Below are 17,772 nucleotides of genomic sequence, written 5' to 3' on the forward strand. Positions count from 1 at the left end.
GCTGCCCTTATGGACCTAATCTAGGGTATGAGACAGAGCTAAAATAATTAATTATGCTATAAATTATTATAAGAGTGATAAATTGTAGCCCTGGTCAGTTTGGCTCAATGGTTAGAGTGTCTGCCAGAAGACTGAGGGGTCTTGGATTCGATTCTGGTGAAGGGTATGTACCTCGGTTGCAGGCTCGATCCTGAGGCAACCAATCAATGTGGTTTTTTTGTCACATTGATATTTCTGTCTCCCCCCCTCCCTTCCACTCTTTCTAAAAAAAATCAACAAAAAAAATTTTTTTAATTTCTCAGGTAAGGATTAACAAAAGTGATAAATTGTAGCAAGTGAGAGAAGCATATCATGGAATAATTTGGAAAATCCAAAATTATGTCCTTGAAGCAGCAGCAATTGAACTGACAAGGTATGAGTGGAAGTTAACTAGAAGAGGGGGGGAATGCTAGGCAGAGTTCAAGCACATGCAAGAAGCCTCAATAATACTCTTCCTGCCTCTCCTTTAATATATAGATGAGTTCAATTGCCTCAGTTAAATTCTGTTGTTATACTAGCATATATTTTTCTAAATTAAAAGATAAATCGTAACATTTTTAAAAAGATTACCTATAGAGGGAAAGAATAGGATGGAAGGGACAGAGATAGAAGGTAGACTTTTAAAAAGTTTTATATATTTGACTTTACAACCATGCAAATTTTATATAATTATAAAACAAAACTTAAAGATACCTCTAAACACAAAAACTAATGAACCTATGCATCCAGTTGATGCCAAAACAACACAAAGATGAACTCCTAGTGACTTTAAAACACAACAATTTGACTGTACATACCACTACTATATTGGTGGTGGTGGTGTTAAAATTGTTGTTCTAAATGTGTTGCATGTGTAGTATGGGATAAAACAAAGGAATAATTATGTTGATGTAAAAAAACTGGGCTTTTCAGAGGGAGTGAAATTGAATTGGGAGTATCTTGAATTTAGAGTATCATGGTATATTTTATCTTTAGAAAAAGCAAACATTTCTTAGTTTTGTCTACTAAAAAGGTCAGAAACAAAGTCCAACCTCATTGCAATGAGCACTCCTTAAGCTTGTGGTCTTTAAATACCATTTCCAATGGAAGGAACCAGAGAACCTTGGGGAAAAGTCTGATTCTGGGTCTGGTCCAGGAAATGTACAAAATAAACTTGGCACATCATGATATACCAGAAAGCACAAGAATTACCAAAGACATTACCTACTAATGCAGTGTCAGTGTTGGCCAACTAGAAGAAGCTTCCACTGGCCACAAAATGGATAATTTGGCCTCCAATAAGGATAACAATTACAGCTCAACACATCAAATGTTTAAATCTACTCACTCAGGTTTTAAATTTTTTATCTTAAAATAATGCTGAATTTACATAGAAGTTGCAGAAATAATGCACAGAGCTCCCATAAACCTTTTGCCCAATTGTTAACATTTCAGAATCCTTTGAGTATCAGCTACACACATGGTATCTCATTAACCCTTAATACTTCAGTGTATTTTTCTTCAGTACACTTTTCCACATAATCTCAGTACAACCTTAAAAATCAGGAAATTAATATTGATCCAATATTACCATGTAATTCCTATATATTATTAATAGCTTCAATGAAGTCCTTTAAAGCTCCAGAATCCATCCCAGGATCACGTTCTATTTTGTTACCTAATTCAATCTCCTTCAGTCTAGAACAGTTCCTCAATCCTTCCTTGTCTTTCACGACCTTGATACTTTGGAAGATTACAGGCTAGTTATTTTGTAGAAAGCCTTTCAACGGTTGTTTGTCTAATATTTCCTCATGACTTATGCATTTGGGAGAGGAACCACAAAAGTGGTGTTTTCAGTGCATACATATATCAAGAGGCACAGAATGTTGATTTCTTCCATCACTGATTATGCTAACCTGATTAAAATCGTCTGCCAGGTTCCTCCAGCATGATTCAGTATGTTGTACTTATTAATAAGTGGTTTATGGGAATATACTTTGAAACTAATTATCCTGTTTCTCAACAAACCTTCATCCACCAGATTTAATGTCCATTAATGAGCCGATTTTTGTTGTTGTTAGCTTCAACAAGTTTCATTTTTACTTACAAGAATTCTGGAGGATTCAACAATAAAGATAATTTTTTTTTTTATTCTGAAGGATGGATGCTGGCATTGGTTTGGTCAAATGATGACAGGGTCAATGACTTGGAGATTCTATTGGCCTTTTTCTCATGGTAGCAAGATAGTTGCTATAGGGTGAAACTAGTCTGTATGAAGTTTGGTGGTAGCATACAGGGGCTCATTTGACAGTTCAAGCCTGTAGAGAATTTTTATGACTTTATTTGAGACAAAACTGATGACATATGTAGGGAGCAAGATCTCAAATGCTCTGCAAAATAACAGTTTGCAGTTTCTTTTATGCATTCAAAATTAAGGAAGGAACAGATTATATGAAGGTAGGATAAAGCAAAGTGGGGATTGGATTATAGGATAGTTAAGATTATGCTCTCTTGAGGATGGTTACATCTTAAAGGAGGGGTCTGAGAGGGTGGTTCGCATTAGAAAGGGGTCTAAAAAGAGGCATTTCAATGGTGTGTTAATCTGCATGCACAGAAAACAATGGACAAGGTTTGCTTAAGGCAAGGATAAACCCTTTACTAAAAAGTTACATGCCTGCAATGTGACCACCCACCATGACCAGACCAAATAGGAATTTATGATCACATCACCCTATGAGGTCACTTTTCATAGAATCCCTTTTTTCATCTACAGATTCATTAGACTATTCTATCCATAATGATTTTTTTCATAATAAATTTTTTTTAATATATTTTTTTAATTTTGGTATACTTCTTCCCAGTCTATTACCTGGGCATTTTCTTCAATTGTTTGGGCTTTCTGGCACATAGAAGCACTCAATAAACATTGGAAGAAGCCTTATAGCTCAGTGGTTACAAATAGAGCTCTGAGATAGAAACCTGATTAGCTGTGGGACCCTGGGAGAGTCACTTTTTTTTTTAATAGCTATTTGTTTAATTTTTCCACAATGACTTCTGTTCCCTGTTGATAAATCAAGGCTGGTAAATTATGCCCACCTCCTGAATCACATGGTAATTACAGGTTTAATTTTTGAGGAACTGTTAACCTAAATTATGACATAAATTTATTTTTTGTGGAACTATGTTCTTTTATGTCATAATTTATTTACAGCAACGGTTCCTCAAAAATATTAAACACATGTGATCCAGCAATTCCTGCAACAGAACTGAAAGCAGGGACTTGAACAGATATTTGCATACCATTCAGAGCAGCATGATCCACAATAGCAAAAGGTGGAAGCAACCCAAGTGCCAAGTGTCCATCGACAGATAATGGGTAAGCACAATGTGGTCCATCCACACAATGGAATACTATTCAGCTTTAAAAAGAAAGGCCAGCCCAGCCGGTTTGAGCATCGACCTAGGATCCAGGAGATCGAGGTTCAATTCCTGGTCAGGGCACATGCCCCGGTTGCAGGCTCGATCCCCAGTAGGGGGTGTGCAGGAGGCAGCCCATCAATGATGACTCTCTCATCGTTGATGTTTCTATCTCTTCCCCTCTCCCTTCCTCTCTCTAAAATTAATAAAGATGTATGTTTTTTTAAAAAAGGCCATCCTGACACCTGCTACCACATGGATAAACCCTGAGGACATGCTCAGTTAAATGAGCCAGACACAAAAGGAAAAATACTGTATGACAGGAAAAAAAGAGGGGGATTCTACAGAAAGTAACCTCACTGGATGGTCTGACCATAAATTGCTAACTGGGCAGGTCACAGTGGGTAGTCACATCCAGCATATGACTTCTTTTAGTAAAGAAGTCATATGCTGGATGACAGAATCTTTGCCTTAAGCAAGTCATCCATTAATTCTGTGCATCTAGGTTAACACCTTTGAAATGCCCTTTTTCAGACCCCTCCTTCTAAAGCACAAGAGAGCACATAATCTTAACTATTCTGTAATTTGATCACCAACTTGCTCTCTCCCACATTCATATAGTCTTCCTCCTTAATCTCAAATACATAAAAGGAATTGCAAACTGTTATTCTCTAAAGCATTTTTCTCAAGTCTGTTGAGATCTTGCTTCCAGGTATAAACTCTTGATAATTTATCTTCAAATAAATTTTTAAAATTTGATTTGAGAGAGAGAGGGAGAGAAAAAAACATTGATGAGAAAAAACATAGATTGGTTGCTTCCTGCATTTGCCCCAACCAGAATATAACTCGCAACCTGGGTGTGTGCCCTGATCAGGAATCAAACTTGCTACCTTCTGGTGTATGGGATGACACTCCAACTAACTGAGCCACACTGGTCAGGGCTATCCCCAAGTGAATTTTTATAAAAATTCTCTACAGGTTTGGACATTCTTTGACAAATTCATAGAGACAGAAAGTAGAATGGTGGGTACCAGGGGCTGGAGGAGGGAGATGAGGAGTTAGTGTTTAACAGGGACAGAGTTTTATTTTGGGAAGATGAGAAAGTTCTGGAGACTGATGGTTGTACAACAATGTGAGTGCACTTAATGCCACTGAACTGTACTGTTAAAAATGGCTGAGAAGTCCTTATCCAGGTAGCTCAAGAGTGTCATCCGTCCCAAAATACCAAGGTTGTGGGTCAGATCTCTGGTTAGGGCACATACAAGAATCAACCAATGAATGCATAAATAAGCAGGACAATAAATTGGTTTCTCTCTAAAAAAAGAAAACATCAATTAAAAAAATTTTTTTAATGGTTGAGATGGTAAATTTTGTAATGTAGCTCTGGCCAGAGAGCTGAGTTGGTTAGAGCATTGTCTCAATACACCAAGGTTGTGGGTTCAATCCCCAGTCAGGGCACATACAAGTATCAACAAATGAATGCATAAATAAGTGAAACAACAAATCAATCTCTCTCTCTAAAAATCAATTTAAAAATTTTTGTAATTTTTTTTCATAAAAACACCACAAAAACCCCTGAAGAACAGTGCCTGGCACAAAGCCAGCATGCTGTGCTTATTAAATTACTAAAATTAGAGTAACTGAAATAGCATCACTGGACCATCACCAACCCCTCCGCCCCCCAAAAGGGGACAAAGTCATATTGATCTTGTTCCCTGGCATGTGGTTCAGGGCCTGGCCAATCTGAAGCTCCAGAAAAATTTAATCTTAGACCACCTGAAACCCTTCTGGGTGCCTCAGTGCTTCACTTGGCCCTCCTGAAGCTCCCATTCACCCTCTGCCCTCTCCATAGCCCACCCTACCCAAATCCAGGGGACCTGGGGTCTATGTAAATGGTCCCTGGAATGTGCACCCCACCAGATCCCCAGTCCAGAATGCTCCTGTCTGGAACATAGGCCCTAGCTCACCCAACTCCTGTCAGAAAAGCCCCTATGATTCAGAGCTCTTTTGGAGGGATGTCTGGACCTACCCATTCCTTCAGGCAGGGCAGCCAGAGCCTGGAATCCCCCTCTGGTGGCTCTCCTAGGGGTCAAGGGCACAAGGGGTTTTAGCCAGAGACTGGAGCTTCTAGAACAGCTGCAGGCACTCAAGTGAGAGGAATCATACATTGGGTCACGTGGTCAGGGCAGGGCAGGGGCTGACCATGCCTCCTCTTCCTCCATTTCAGGAGCTAGTGCTTAGGCCAGTCCTGCCCACATGGACAAGCATCCCATTCAGTCCTTCTCAGCATCCTATTCAACCCTCCTCAGAGGTCAGTCTGGGATGGAGAGAGCCGGGGTGGGAGTGGTACTACCAACATTTGGACCAGCCCTTCTCACTAGTCCTTGCTGGGACCCAGATAGTGGCCAGCTAGAGCATTAAGAGCAGTGGACAGAGCCCACCCCCTCCTGAAGGGCCACCCTCAAGTCCTAGAGCTGGTAGTCCTAGGACCAGGGAGTTTAAAGTCAGCCCCTATAGCCTTCCCTCCCTCCCTGCCACAGGTGAAGCTTGGAGAGGGTCCATCCCACCCTTACCCACCCTAGGACCCCCGTGGTCAGCTCAGGAGGCCTCTGCATGATCCTGGGCAGGGGCTCAGGCCTGGTGTTGTAGCTCCCAGTAAGGCTGAGCCTGGTGGTAAGGCCCAGTGCAGGATGTGTGCAAGGGGCCTGGCTCAGGGGTGGCCATCTGGCGGAGAAAAAGAAGACAAAAGTGCAGCAGTAGGTTTCTGTCCAGGAAGTTGGGTTATACATTTTAGTAATGGGCCAGAGAAATGAGGCATTGAGGCAACAGTGCAGGGGCCACAGGGAGAATAAGAGATCTGAGAGCTGGGGTTTGGCGTCAATCTTACAAAGTGTATAAAGAATCTGTTTCTCTACAATAACAAAAAACCAAAGGCTACAAGAGCAGTTGTATATACAAAACACTGAGATATTGCTTCACTTGCAAACAGGTTCCTGACCAGACAGGGAGACAAGACAGAGAGAAGGGCATAGGGAAGGGTGGGGAGTGCGCTGCGTGCAGAAAGGAAGGGGATTGGGGCTTCTCCCAGCACAAATCTATGGGCAGGAGCTGGATTCAGGCACGCACAGGAGAGGCCGAGGTCAAAGTCATGTGCCAGTGCTGGCTGTGCATGGGTAGTAGTGCTGGGAGCCTGTGTCTGCCTGCCCCAGCCCCCTGGTCACTTGCTCTTCAGGCTTCAGCCCGGAGGAGGGTTCTGGGTAGGAAAACTGGCCAGAGAGGAAGGGAGGTAATTGCTCCCTGGAGTCTGCTGTGGAAAATTGAAGAAGCCTGCTTGGTGTGCCCATCCTCTTGCCTCTGGCTGGCCCTGTCCATCCTGCCATCCTCCCCAACCCACTCAGAGGCCCGATGGGACCCAAGAAGAGCAGGAGCAGCAGCCAGGTTTCAAGCTTTCCTGGGGCGGGGGGAAAAAGATAGATGGTGCTGCTTGACTCCTGTTCTTCCTAAGCCCCAGCTGACTGTGCAGAGCTCAGTGGAAGGGTGGGAGCCCGTCACAGAAGGACAGAGGGTCGGGTCAGGGAAAACATCACGGTGAGGGACGGGCGAAGGACGAGGGTGTGCACGCACACTTGGACGAGGCACGGGGCAGTCACAGGTTCTGGCAGCACTGCAGCTTGTTCGGTTTCTGTCCATCGGTAGTGGGCGGCACACTAATGTCCACCACATTGTTGCCAGGGGACTCGTCGTGGGCTGCGCGGTCTGCAATTTGCTTCTGTGACACGATGCGGTAGATCTCTGCAATGGGAGGATGCGAGGTGAGTGTCCTGAATTCCCCTGCCTGTGTTGACTGCCCCACTGCAGGATTCGTCTGGATGCCACCTCCTCTAGGGAGTGCCCCCTAGGTTGTGCCCCTCCCAAAGGCCCCCATTGTGGCCTACCTGCACCCCATGACATAGGGGTTCTCCCCTATGTAAGGGTGGAACCCACCTCTGGTCACAGAGATACCATCCCCAGCCCAGGCCTCTTCTTAAAGATCAAAGACCCCTTTTTCCTCAGAATAAAGTCCCAGACCAGCTCTGGAACCAAGGCCATATGTCTTTCCCTCTGGCTGTTCCATGGTAGAGCCATGGCAAGGTCCACACATGGAGCTGGATCCCGAGTGCTAGTAGGGGTGGGATCTGGCTTGACTTCATGGAGCATGCCATGTCTGTCCTCCTGATTGGACTGACTGGCAGATTTAAGGAAAGAAGGTTCAAGGGCTGCATTCTGGAGAGTGCAACCAGTGTGGCTGGTGCCCTTCCCACACCACCTGTGGTAGTCCTGCTGGGGTTCCTGTGGCCCCCACCAGGCCCTAGGATCACCTGTGAGAATGTTCTTGAAAGCTTCTTCTACATTGGTGGAGTCCAAGGCTGAGGTCTCAATGAAGGACAAGTTGTTCTTCTCTGGAACAGATAGAATATTGCCCAGGTGATTGGGGGCTCCCCTGCACCCTCTAGGGGCCCTCACGTGCCTGCCTGCTCACCTGGCCCAGGAAATGGAGGGCTGGGGCCAAGGAGGTAAGACCGAGATGCCCATTCCTCGGGGAGGGGAAGCTGGCACTATGGCCATGCTCACAGCCAGGGAAAATGGGAAAGACCTGGAGGGTGCTGCCTGCTTTCCAGAAACTTCTCCGATGCCTTAGTCACCGTCCCGCTGTCAGGAGCTGGTCCCTGTGGGAGGGCCTTGACCCTAAGTAAAACCCTTCTCCAACTGGTAGCCGCTCACCTGCAAAGGCACGGGCCTCATCAGTGGGCACAGCCCGTAGGTGGCGCAGGTCACTCTTGTTGCCCACCAGCATGATGACAATGTTACTGTCAGCATGGTCCCTCAGCTCCTTCAGCCAGCGTTCCACATTCTCATATGTCAGGTGCTTGGCGATGTCATACACCAGCAATGCACCCACTGCACCGCGGTAGTACCTATGGGGACAGGGGGCAGGGTCCAGGAATGAGCTTCCCAACAGCACCCCACTGGGGCCCCCAAGACACTGTGGACAGCAGATCCTGGGCCCCCAGAACCCAGCCAAGGGGCAGCTGAAGGAGGGCTTTGTGCCCCAAATTCAGCTCAGGACTATGGGGCCTGAGGAGGGAGTTTAGGGCCTGAGGTCAGAAAACACCCACAAAAAGGGGAGAAGGAAATAGTGCCTGTGCAGGAAAAGGGCTGCTGCTAGGCAAGAGCTCTGATGCCTGGCCCACAAAGGAGATGAATGGACACATATCCACCCTGAAGGATTAAAGAAATGGAGAGGTGACCAGGCTTCAGTGGAGGGCATCCAGAGGACAGCATGTGACCAATGGAGAACTGGCCAGGGTGTTGGGAGGGACCTGGAAGGAGGTAGCTCGAGTAGGTTCTGATGGCTGGTTGGTCATGGAGAGCTGAGGGAAGAGAAAACTGGGAACAAAGCCAGGCAGGGTAGGCCAAGCAGGCAGGACTGAGGGGGAGGGCAAAGTGGAATGGCCCACTCCAGGCCCAGATAATAGCCCTCACTGTGCAGCCAGCACCCAGCAAAACAGCAGTGCCTCAGAGGAGCTCCCGGGGTCAGAGGGGCCATAGGACATGCCCACATGAGGTCACAATGTTGTCAAGAGTGGGCATTGGTCTTCCCAAGGGTCCCATAGCTCCTGGGGGTTCTCATCCCTCCACCCTGGGCCAACTGCTCTCAGGGTTGTGCTCTCCTCTTCTTCTCCTGCCCAACTCCTACCCATCTTTCGGGGCCCACTAGCCCTATGTCCATGACTTCCTGCATTTCCCCATCCTCGCCACTCACGCAGAGGTGATGGCACGGTAGCGCTCCTGGCCGGCAGTGTCCCAAATCTGCGCCTTGATGGTCTTGCCATCCACCTGGATGCTGCGGGTGGCAAACTCCACACCAATGGTGCTCTTGCTCTCCAGGTTGAACTCATTGCGGGTGAAGCGGGACAGCAGGTTGCTCTTCCCCACACCTGAGTCCCCGATGAGTACCACTGTAGGGGTGGGGAGGGATATAGGTAAGGCTCCATGGGCCAGAGCAGGACAGTCCTCCAAGCCAAGACTCACACGCCATCCACGTCCACCTGCAGAGCCTTCACAGAAGTGTCCTGGGTTCTTTGGAATTGTGACAGCTAACAACAGAGCGGAGTCAGAGCTCTCCTAGAGCCCCTTGCCTGAGGCACCACATTTCTTGATGTAGAAGCAAACAGTAGCTCCAGGCTCCAGAAACATAGCTACTACAGAAAGCACAATAACCCCGCTTATGTCTGGCTCTTCAGAGCAGGGCTTCCCCAGCTAAGGCATAGGTACCTAGGCATCCAGGCAGGCAGGTGGCTTGGGGATCCATCAACCCCCAAACTTCCACTGCAGCCTGGAAGCCCAAGTAAGCTCTGAGGCTGGGTGATCTTGACCAAGTCACTTAACCTCTCTGGGCTGCCTTTCCACAGGTGTGAAAAGAGACAAGAACAAGAGATAGTTCAGGGAAGGAGACCCAAGAGCTTGCAGGATCAGAACTCAGCCAGCATCTAGCCCCCTAAGACAGGTGGGGAAGCAATTATTACTATTGTTCCACCAGGTTCCTACGGACAAGGATCTGGCTCTGGAGTTTTAAGTAACAGGAAATGAGAAGCCTCACATCCCATGCCCACCCTGCTGCACTGCCATGGAAAGCAGCTGCAAGCAAACCAACATTCAGCTCAACACAGCCAACTTGCCTATTCAAAACAGAAATGTGCCCCCTGGATGTAACCAAGAGGGAACAGAGCCTGCTACCCCTCCCATCACCCCATCCCCAAGGTTGGACCATCCTGCAGGATCATCCAGGACAAGAGCCCTCCAGAGCAGGGCAAAGCAGACTCGGTGGGTCTCTCCCATTAGCAGTGGGGCCACTCGAGATGGTCCAGGAAGGTCCTGGGCCTGGAAAGGCTGGCCTCAGTCCCAGGGACTGGGAGTTGTGTCTCAGTGTGTGCACACATGCATGGGTATATGTGCAGCACAGAAGGAACATCATACAGAAGTCTGATTAGATGCCCCAGCTGGAAACCACATGGACCTCCAAGTATGGGCCTTGGGCTCTGGCACCTGAGGGTGGATCTGCCTGGTGGAGAGCTATGGGCACTGCAGGCTCAGTCACCCTCGGTGAGGATGAAAAATTTCTCCTCAATGAAAAGCGTTATGTGTGCATGTCCAGATTCCCCCCACTTCTTACCACTGTCACTGCCCCAACCCTAGCTAGTCCAGGCAGCCTCCTTCTCTCAGTGTCCTGGAGTTCACACTCATCCCCAACCAACAGGCTGTTCTCCGACCGCAGCCACCAGGGGGTACCTGTGAGCGCTGGAGTCAGGGCGTGCCCCTTCTCTGTCCATAGCCCTCCAGGGTTCCCAGCCTTCCTTGGGGTAAAAGCCCAAGTCTTCCTCAGGGCCCAAAAGGCGCTCCAAGACCTGCCCGTCCCCTCCCTGCCCTCACCTCCTCTCTCTCCCCTGCTTGCTCACTCTCCTCCTGCCACACGGGCCTCCTCACTAGGACTCAGAGATGTGTAGGTGCATGCTGCCTTTTGCCTGGAATGTTCTTCCCCAGGTACCTGCCTAGTTCCCACCCTCATCTCCTGCATGTGGTGCCTCAGATGGCACTTGATCAAGGGGGCCCTCCCTGCAGTCCTCTTAAAACCCCGCTCCCTCCAACACTCCCCACTCTCCTTCCCTGCCTTTCCTCCGTAGCTCTCACTACCCTCCCACACCCTCCAGGTTTCATTTATTTTTCTCCAGTCTTCCTCAAGGGTAGGCTCTCAGATGGTCTCATTCCCTGCTGTATCCCCAGGACCTGGTGCAGAACCCCACACAAAGGCAGAGTGAACAAACAAATGAGTGGCTAAAGTGGCTGCAGAGCCTCCAGGATACCATCCTCAGGCAACAGGGGAGAAGAGGGCCGATGACCCAACCCCCAGAACCCAACACCTTCTCTGGGCTGGCTGCTTCAGAGCCAAGAATAATAACAAGAAAATTTAATGAATCTGTGCTAAGAAAACCCTTGATGCACATCACCTCACAGAAGACACATGTAACCCATTTTACAGATGAGGAAACTGAGGCACAGACAGGGGAACGACAAGCCCAAGACACACAGTGAGCAGAAGGCTGCAGAGCAAGGATCTAAGCAGGCTCACTTCCACTTTCCAACCATGCTCACTTGGTCCACCTGCTGAAAAGTGATCTGGCAGGATTTGAACCCAGATTTTCTGGGTCCAGGGTTGAGCTCAGGGGTCTGAATTCAGCCTCTTCCTCTCCCATAACCTAAGGCATCTGATGCCCTGGAATAGATGGCAAACTTCCGCTCTTCCTTCAAAACCTCAGTTCAGGCCTCTTTTCTCCCCACAAACCACCACATGGCCTGGCCCACAGGTACCCAATGCAGAGAGATGGCCAACAGGGCAGTGGCTGGGTTGGCTCTGCGTATATTGTGGGAATGAGAACAGCACTGTCAAAAGCACAAGCGATCTATTGTCTTGGGGAAATAAAGGGCCCTGAGGACACAACCCACAGCATTTCCACAGAAGTTGGTGGCAATGCTGGCCAGGAAATGGCCTCCCTAGACATGCCACTTCGATGGCAGGGCAGGCAAGGCCAGTTGGCAAAAATAAAGAGATGGCACCTCTTTAAAGCCTGGGTCCTCTGGCCTGCCCCATGACAGTGTAGCACCCCCAGGGCCCATACTCAGATGTTCAGGCAGACTGAGTAGCAATCCCGGTGGGGGGCATACCCCCCTACTTCAGGCAGAGCAGAGCCCCATCTCTCCTCCAGGAAGCAGACCCTGATTATCCCAGCCTCCAGCACCAGCACTTGGGGGTAATCTTATCAGAGCTATTCTGGAAATTAGAGAACAAAGAAGAGCTATCAGAAGCTGGGGCACAGGCAGGGCCACCATTTGCAATGGAAGAAGATGGTGTGCTTGGTTCCCGGACCAGTAGGCCTGGTGGGGTCCCGTCCATGTTGCAGAGCCAGGAGGCTGCCTTGGGAGTACCTGGCAGAGAGAGGCAAGCACCGGGAATGGCAGTCACTCTCTCCTCACCCCCTTTCCCAAAAGGACTCATATATGGGGCAGGTGTACACAACCCAGAGGACAAGGCTCTGGGCCACTGTGGAAGCCTCCCACATTCACCTCGTCCTTATGGGTGAGTGGCTAGGGGCTCTGGGAAGGCCTTGGTTGTCCTTGGGGACACCACTGCTTCCACTGTAGACACCACAGCCTGGTCAGAGAAGTCAGAGGAGCCCTAGGGGACTGATCGGGCTGGGAAAATGACCCACAGCTGACAGAATAAAATGTTGGCAGGATAACTGAGATTCTATAATTAGGTACAAATAAACAACCTCACTCCTGGGGAAGGGGTGAATGTGGAGTGAGGAAAATAAACACTACATGGGGACAACCCGGATCTGCTGGCCTTGGCGATGGAGGTCAGGGGAGCCAACTGTGATACGGCAACCCAAACAAACAAACTGGTGGGAGGGCTGGACAGGGGGAAACCAGTGTCCCAAAATGAGAGGTGTGACCCCTCTGTGCCCAGGACAAGGCCAGGGGAAGATGACCAAAGCCTAGGGGCAGCTGGGCACAGGGCAGGGGGTGGGAGGATGGCTGCCCCCTTTTCTGCTAAAGGGTATCCTATACCAGGAGGTAGGGCCAGGGAGAAAGCTGGCCCTGGTCAACCTTTCTGGTGCAGTCATGTCTTGGACACTTCTCTAATGCCCAGGCCTGACCCTCTGCAGGCCATGGAGTGTCAGGAGGGACTGGGGACGGGGAGTGGGGGGCATTTGCAGCATATTTATGTTTGTGTCTACCCACCATATTTATGGTAAGTTATGTGAGGGTTGTGGCTTGCCTGCCAGCTTCCTTCCTCCCTTCTTTATTTGCCAGAGCCAAATAGACTTTCCTTTTCCCATTTAAGGGAATGAAAACCTAAGTGAATTTAAAAACAAACATTAAAAGATAATGGAGAGAGGGATGTACTTCAATAAGGATAATGAAGGGGAGGTCTCAGATGACCACAGTTTGGAGAACCCTGACCTTGTGGATTAAACTTTCACCTCCCACTCAGCTTGAGAAGGTCAGCAGGACACCTGCTGGACTCAGAAAAGGAGGCCAGTGGGAGAGGGCAGCAGGGCAGGCGGGCACCCTCCCCCCATGCCAGGTGCCACAGAAGCCTGATCAGTGTTTCCAGGAAGTGGACTAGAGACGAATCCTGGGAAGTACATAGCTGCTCCACTGCCCCTGACCCAGTAACTGTAGTTCTGGGAACATACTTTAAGGAAATAACCCAAAGGGCAAAAGATGACTTGTGCAAACAGTTGGTGCTGGATTACTTATAACAGCCAACAGTTGAAAATAACAAGCAAATGACCACAGAAACTTGGAGGGGGTGACTGGGGGAATGCCCCCTGCCCCGACAATGCCAGGTCCAGGTATGTGTCCCACTCTGATCCAGGAGCAGTTGCCTAAGGGCTGGATGAGTAGAGACAAGCACCAGCTGTAGCAGGACTGGAGTCCAGACCACCTGTCACCAGTCCCCCAAACCCCGACAGAGCTTTCCCTGCTTCTAAGGTGAGACCAACCACAAGGCTCAGTCAGCACCAGGGCCTTGGCCTAATGCCTGCTGACTACACAGCCTCAACTGCCAGTGACATATCAGCCTGCAGGCAGCTCCCAGAGGCCATGGTGCTGTGTGAGGACTCTGGACCTCTGAATGGATACTCCCTCACCCAGGTAGGGAGAGTTCCACCCCTCTCCACATCCCCAAAATCCCTGGGCCCCCCACCCCAAGATGCTGGATGGTCATCCAAGGCCAGTTCCAGACACAGACCACACTCTCAGGGATAGCAGAGCTCCCCTAATGAGGGAAAGATACCAATAGCTGGTGTAGGAGACAGGCCCTCACACAGCAGGCAGCAGAGCAAATGTACCCCACGAGGGCCCAGGAGCTACCTCTCAAGGGCAGCCACTATCAGCCAAGAATCCCACCACAGAAAGCAGAGGGCCTGGCCAAGGTCCAGCTTGGCACAGAGGTGCTATGAAGCCAGTGAGCCCTAAACTAGCTGAGCTGAGAAACAAAGGACTCCAGCGACATGTAGCAAGTCTCCTCAGCTTGAGGCAGGGTGAAGGAGCTCCCCAACTGAACACAGACCAGCTATGGCTGCCTGACCTGCCTAGGTCATACTTGAGGCTCCCAGAACCCTATGTCCCTTCAGCTGGTAAAATCCTCCGGCACGTTGGCCCAGACCCAAGGCATCATCTTGCATGCGCTGAAGGAGGCGGTCTGACACCTTGGTCCCAGATCCTGGCCACAAACTCCCCCAGATACACTCCCAAGTGGTAAAGCCAACAACTGGTCTGGGTTCAAATTCTTCTCTAACTCTTATTCACTATGTCCTTGTCTCCCTGCACCCCAGTTTCCAGGTCCATAAAAGAAGAGGCTGGATAAAATTGACATCACAGGGTTGGTGAGGATTTCAATAAATTCGCATGTGTAAACAGCTTAGAAAAGTGCAGGTACTTGGTACTGCTTTTAAGAATTCTAAGTGTGGACCTGGCTGGTGTGGCTCAGTAGTCAGAGCATCACCCACAGACCCAAAGGGTCACAGGTTCAATTCTCAGTCAAGGGCACATACCTCACCCTGGTGTATCTCACATCGATGTTTCTCTTTCTGTCTCTCCCCCTCCCTTCCACTCTCTCTGAAAGCAATGGAGAAAAAAAATATCCTTGGGTGAAGATTAACAAAAGAGTACTATTTTTTAAAATATATTTTTACTGATTTCAGAGACAGGAAGGCAGAGGGGAAGAGAGATAGAAACATCAATAATGAGAGTCATTGATAGGCTGCCTCCTGCACACCCCCCGCTGGGGATCAAACCAGCAACCCGGTCCTGTGCCCTGACTGGGAATCGAACCTAGATCTCCTGGATCATAGGTCGATGCTCAACCACTGAGCCATGCCATCTTGGCACAAAAGAGTTCTAAGTGTGTGCCTGCTTCAGCAGCACATATACTAAAATTGGCTTGATACAGAGATTAGTATGGCCCCTGCTCAAGTATTGCAAATTCATGAAGCCTTCCATATTTTTATGGTACCAGATAAAATTATAATTGGGAATGAAGCTTGTGTATCATCCATTATATCTAATCATTAAACGATTTAACATCCTCTTGGGGGGAAAAAAAGATTTCTAAGAGTTAAGAGAGATAACTTGCTGTTAACCACCAGGCCTGGGTCCAACACACACAGTCCCCCCACCTCCACACCAGGTCGCCCTCCACACAATCCGGTATCTCCCAACACACATCTCAAGCCGCATACATAGTCCACCTCTCTTCCCGAACCCTGCCTCCAAACTGGCGGCCACGTCTGGCCACGCCCACCCTGTGAAGAGCACTGCCCCCGTCCGTCCCGCCTTCGTCTTGGACACGCCCATCACATCCTAGCTCCGCCTCCAAGGGTCCCGCCCCCACCCCAGCTTTCTACCCAGCCCAGCCCAGCAAATGCTGCGGTGGTCCCGCACCACCCGGCGGTCCCGTCCCCTCCGGAGGCCTCGCCCCCAACGGCCTCTCCCACCGCTCATGGCCCCACCCCCTCTGGGCTCCGGCCTCGCCTAGGCGCATCCTGGGAACCTCAGGCCCCTCTAGGCTGTCGGGGCTGCACGGTCGCACACTCCAGTCCAAAGCTGACCGAGACCAGTCTGCTAAGGCCTTCTCGACTGACTGCCCAGCCGGGCCCCAAGCCCCGGGCTCCGATTTGGGCCCAGCGGCCTGGACGCAACTTCGGCCCGCGTGTCAGTCACCGCCCCTAGCCCACTTGTGCCCCACCGGTCGTACCTTTGAATAGGTAGTCGTACTCGTCGTCCCGGGTCCCCATTGTCCTGGCGCTTCCGGCGGGCTCCGCGGCTCCGCAGCCCCACCACAAACACCCGACGGGGGCGGGGCCGGCGCCGCGCAGAGCGGCGGCAGGCTAGCCAACCAGCGTCGGATGACGTATAGACGGACACCCAGAAAAGCCAATCAGAGGTGGAAGAAGAGCCCCCGGGGTGGGGGCTGCCTGGGATCCACCTTCCTTTCCCCCGGTCCGCCGGAGAAAGGCGGAAGGAATGCGGACCTTTCTGAAGTGACGGCAGTGTCAGCCTCTCAGAGACCGGCTCAGGAAGGCGGGGCGGAAGACTGAAATAATTAAACGGATTGACGACACGAGTAACCAATGAGAGGCTTGATGCAGACCTTGCCTGACTAACAGAGGACCTGTCGGGGAAGGAAAATGGGGCTACGCCCAGGTGATGTTACGCTATCTAACGTCCGGATGACATCATAGGTCAATGCGTGCCCCTCTGGGCCCACCTGCTCCGCCCCCATTAATGACCGTTTCCACCCCCCCAACACCCCCCCACCCCCCGCTTCTGCACGAGCTCTTTTCCACCTTGAGGTCCCTTCTCTCTGGGTTGCAGTTTTCATCCTTACTTTCATCCTTACATCCTTACTAATCACGTTAACCCTCTGCCTCACTTCCCCTCTTCTGTATAACAGGAAAGAAACTCACCTCATGGAAACTTTGGGGGATATCTAGATCATTTCCCTAAACAATCGTGCTAAATCAACCGTCCACTTTCTGTCATTAAGTCCTTTCTTTAAAAATGTTTTCATTGAGCCCTGGTTGTTTTGGTTCAGTGGTTAGAGCATCGACCCGTGGGCTGAAGGGTCCAGGGTTCGATTCTGACCAAGGGCACTACCTTGGTTGCAGGATCAATCCATCTCTGGCCCCTGGGTCAACCAATCTATGTGTCTCTCTCCCATCAGTGTTTCTCTCTGCCTTCTACTCTCTCTGAAAAGCAATGAAAAGAAATATCCTCGAGTGAGGATAGAAAAATAGAAAAAATAAAAAATGTTTTCATTAGCCCGGCGGGGCGTGGCTCAGCGGTTGAGCGTCGACCTAGGATCCAGGCCATGGGGGCTGGATTCCCGGTCAGGGCACATGCCCAGGTTGCGGGCTCGATCCCCAGTCGGGGACACGCAGGAGGCAGCCGACCAATGACTCTCTCATCATTGATGTTTCTATCTCTCTCTCTCCCTCTCCTTTCCTCTCTCTGAAATCAATAAAGATATATTTTTTAAACGTTTTCATAGATTTTTTTTTTTTTTTTTTTTTTTAGAGAGAGGAATGAAGAAGGAGAGAGAAAAACATCTTTTGGCTGCCTCCTGCACGAATCCCGACTGGGGATGGAGCCTGCAACCTGGGCACGTGACCTGGCCAGGAATCCAACCAGCAACCTTTTGGTGCATGAGACCTTTTGGTTGATGCTCAA

The 17,772-nt window shown here is 49.6% G+C and overlaps 1 protein-coding gene across 1 annotated transcript; it reads right to left on the bottom strand.

Annotated features, from left to right (window-relative positions):
- Positions 1-6,192: 6,192 nt before the first annotated feature.
- On the bottom strand, positions 6,193-16,612 carry RAB11B (RAB11B, member RAS oncogene family). The gene is made up of 5 exons (XM_081136302.1): positions 16,298-16,612; positions 9,239-9,434; positions 8,197-8,390; positions 7,794-7,874; positions 6,193-7,227 (listed from the first exon to the last, which is right to left on the bottom strand). The coding sequence occupies exons 1-5, from the start codon at positions 16,335-16,337 to the stop codon at positions 7,082-7,084; spliced, it is 657 nt and encodes a 218-aa protein (XP_080992428.1). The 5' UTR covers positions 16,338-16,612; the 3' UTR covers positions 6,193-7,081.
- Positions 16,613-17,772: the final 1,160 nt, after the last annotated feature.

This window comes from Miniopterus schreibersii (genome assembly GCF_964146895.1).
Source record: "Miniopterus schreibersii genome assembly, chromosome: 4".
NCBI classification, from domain to species: domain Eukaryota; kingdom Metazoa; phylum Chordata; class Mammalia; order Chiroptera; family Miniopteridae; genus Miniopterus; species Miniopterus schreibersii.